This window comes from Pterocles gutturalis, unplaced genomic scaffold (genome assembly GCF_000699245.1).
Source record: "Pterocles gutturalis isolate BGI_N339 unplaced genomic scaffold, ASM69924v1 scaffold36853, whole genome shotgun sequence".
Taxonomy (NCBI): Eukaryota; Metazoa; Chordata; class Aves; order Pterocliformes; family Pteroclidae; genus Pterocles; species Pterocles gutturalis.
In genome coordinates, this window is record NW_010126912.1 from 1 (window position 1) to 3,472 (window position 3,472).

Here is a 3,472-nt window from a genome sequence, read left to right on the forward strand (position 1 = left end):
TGTCCCTCCTCCCCGCAGCGCCATGGCCGCCAACTGCGAGCGAACCTTCATCGCCATCAAGCCCGATGGCGTTCAGCGGGGGCTGGTGGGAGAGATCATCAAGCGGTTCGAGCAGAAAGGCTTCCGGCTGGTGGCCATGAAGTTCGTGCACGTAAGTGTCCGCGCCCGGGGAGAGGCCCCTCGGCGCTTCCCCTCGCCCGGCAGGATCGGTGCTTCAGTGGATGTCTATCTGTGTGGCTTTTCCTGCCTCAAATGGAAATGGGGTGGTGGGTTTGCTGGCAGCGCTGCCGCCCTGCCAGGCCGAGCTTCCCGTCAGCCGCAGGCGTTTGGTCTCTGCCATTTCCTAAGGAAACAGAGTTTGCTCAGGTGGCTCAACGCAGCCTCATCGAGAGCTGAAAGGTGGTATCGGGTGATATCATCCAGACATCTCGTGCTCGGCTCACTGCTGAGGATTTCTGTAATGCAAAGCGAGTAATTTTGTCAACTGACAACCCTGGTGCTGCTACAAAGAAAGGTGGTGTGTCCTGCGCTCCTTGAGTTTTACATTAGGAACCCGTAACAGCATTGCAGCCGCTGCTGATAATGTTAATGACCAGGGAATCCAGACACTAATGCTGTGGTCCTAGAGTAGGGACAGCTTCTGTGGTATGATATTTTAGAAGTGATATTGAATGTCACATCTGTCCTTTTAAAGGCCTCTGAAGACCTTCTCAAACAACATTACATTGACCTCAAGGACCGACCATTCTACCCTGGTTTGGTTAAATACATGAACTCTGGACCTGTTGTGGCCATGGTGAGTGGCTTGATTTCACTTAAAGACTACTTCCTTGAATATATTTGTCTTGATCTATGAATTATTTTAAAACAATAATATTCAGAGATACTGTTATTCAAACTACCCCATGCTGAGAGTGGCAAAAGAAAACCAAAATTAAATTGAAGACAATCAGGAAGTTCCTGTTTATTAACAAGAAGGAAAGCGTGCATGTCTAAAATGCAGTTAAAATGCTTAGCATGGATTAAGCAAAATTCCTGAAAGCCAGTCCTCTGCACCAAAGAATCTTTTGGTTTGGGCAGAAAAGGGTCAGAGGGCTTCCCCACAGAAAGCCATCTTCTGTGTAATCCTTTTTTGAACTCCTCCAGAGTCTCCTTCTGCTTCGCCTATGTACCTAACTATAGGAGCACCTGCAACTCATCAGGCTGTCCTGATCACTACAGAAAGGGTGTGAGGTTGGCCTTGTACATCAGTTAACTCTGAGGCTTGGTAAATATTTCCTGTACTGGAGCAACAGTGTTAGTCGTCGTTAAAATCACTTTCAGTTTAAAAGTTTTCTTCCCTAGTCTTCTTTACAGGTCTAAGAGAATCTAGGCTAGATTAATGTTTTTAGTGGTGGAGCCCTTGTTTCTTTGCAAAGTGTGTTATTAGCAAAGATTAATCTTTGGTATTTTGTATAAGCATGGACTAATAGGGTTTATTTTTTTTTCCTTAAGGTATGGGAAGGACTCAATGTGGTTAAAACTGGGCGAGTAATGCTCGGGGAAACAAACCCTGCAGACTCGAAGCCTGGTACCATCCGTGGTGACTTCTGCATTCAAGTAGGAAGGTTTGTGCCCAGTTTCTTATCAACAGAAATGAAAATGTCAATGTTGGCAGTCTTTTATTCTAGAATGTCAAAATTGTTGGCACCGATAGCCTAGTCTGATGGTGTTTTATTTTCAGGTCACAATCCATAACTGCTACTTAAGAAATGGCTTGGTACAACACTGTCTTTTTTTGAAATACAGCTCCTCATCAGAGCTTCATGTAAGATCAGTCAGTGGCATTGCCCGGTGTAGTAACGTAGTGACCTAGCACTAGTCACCCTGGTAGGGTTAATTAGCCCTTCCCAGGGGGGTGTTTGAGCACTGTACCTGACATAGTAGCCTTGCAGCTCTAGATGCTTCATCCAAGCTTTTGCATAGGGAGAACTACAAGGTTGCTGAAAGTGTATTTTTATGTGAAACAATGTGTTTGTTTCCTTTCACAGAAACATCATTCATGGCAGTGACTCCGTGGAAAGTGCGCAGAAGGAGATCAACCTGTGGTTCAAACCTGCAGAGCTCATTGACTTCAAATCTTGTGCACATGATTGGATCTATGAGTGAAATGAGTTACCACAATTAATTGTGCCTTCGGAACACATCATCTCATTCCAGCTATTGACCTGGGAGCAATTATCACCACGGTTATCTTAGTCATTTTCATCACTGTCAAATAAATGGATATGAACTAATTCATTGTGGTGCATTCACTATATAACAGACTATGGTGTCCAGATACATCAGTCATTTTCCGTAGTCATTCAATATTTTCTGTTTGTAGAAGGAAGGGTTAAACACAACTTCCATGTACAGCCATAGCAGAATAAAAATTCAGGGACATTCAGTTCATCGCAAAGTTGCTTTGAAGGCTGCTGAAATACATCACAGTTTCAAAGCCAACTTGCAGAGGGAGAGTTGAAGGATGCTTGAGCTATTTCCCATGTAGCAGAACTGAAGTAGAAGCAAAATGCAATATTACCCGTGACAAAATTTCCCTCCCTATACAACTATTAATACTGTGAAGTATGAAACCAAGGGCAAAGCTTTCTCTATTAAACGCTTATTTAATGCCACCTCATATTAAAATCCTTACCTTGTGCTCAGAGCCTCTCATGCTTTGTTTCTGCTCTAACAGTTCCTCAAAACAGTAGTGGTCTTAGAAATGGTGGGTATTTTTTTGATCTGTATTTCTTAGGAGAGAAGCCAGCTGGAATGCATTTATGTAGGTACCAAGGAGGCCTTTTAAACAAAACAATCACTACTCAGAAAGAGACTTTTTATCATTTTTATTTTGTGTAAAAAAGGCAAATTTAGTGAACTATTTTCATCTTGTACACAAAGTTATAATTTTAATGCTTTTCACATCCATGCTGAAAATCTGCAGTCTCGTAAAAATGAAAGTAACATTAATTTCTCCAAAAGCATTTCTTTCACTTAGTTATGTACATTGCATGAGAAAGCTTTAAATACTCTCTCATTGACCACACAAATTGCCAAGAAAATAAAAGATTAAATTTGTACAGATATTGATCTATATATCAAATACATACAGAAATGATGTAAAAACCCCATTTGTTTCATCTTGATTCCCGCCCCAACATTCTCCCAGGGGCCAAAGCTGATGCCTTTTTTGTATAAATGGCTGTGGCTTTTTGTTTTAAATATGAAAATTAAAAGGAAGAAAAATTCAGTTTAAATCACAGTTTTTCAAAATCCCTTCCCAATAAAGGATTGTTACCAAATATATTAGCACCATTGTACAAATATTGATGGGAGAGGGTATTCACATCACATAAAACAACAATAAAAAAACAAACAAACACTGAAACCCGTGTTAGTATCCGTAGAACAAGGAACTGATAACTGCTTTAGCTTTCCTCAGATGCAG

At 41.5% G+C, this 3,472-nt stretch overlaps 1 protein-coding gene across 1 annotated transcript; it reads left to right on the plus strand.

Moving 5' to 3' along the window:
- Positions 1–11: 11 nt before the first annotated feature.
- Positions 12–2,276, plus strand: NME3 (NME/NM23 nucleoside diphosphate kinase 3). The gene is made up of 4 exons (XM_010079128.1): positions 12–151; positions 695–796; positions 1,495–1,607; positions 2,031–2,276. The coding sequence occupies exons 1-4, from the start codon at positions 23–25 to the stop codon at positions 2,146–2,148; spliced, it is 462 nt and encodes a 153-aa protein (XP_010077430.1). The 5' UTR covers positions 12–22; the 3' UTR covers positions 2,149–2,276.
- The last annotated feature ends 1,196 nt before the right edge of the window (positions 2,277–3,472 follow it).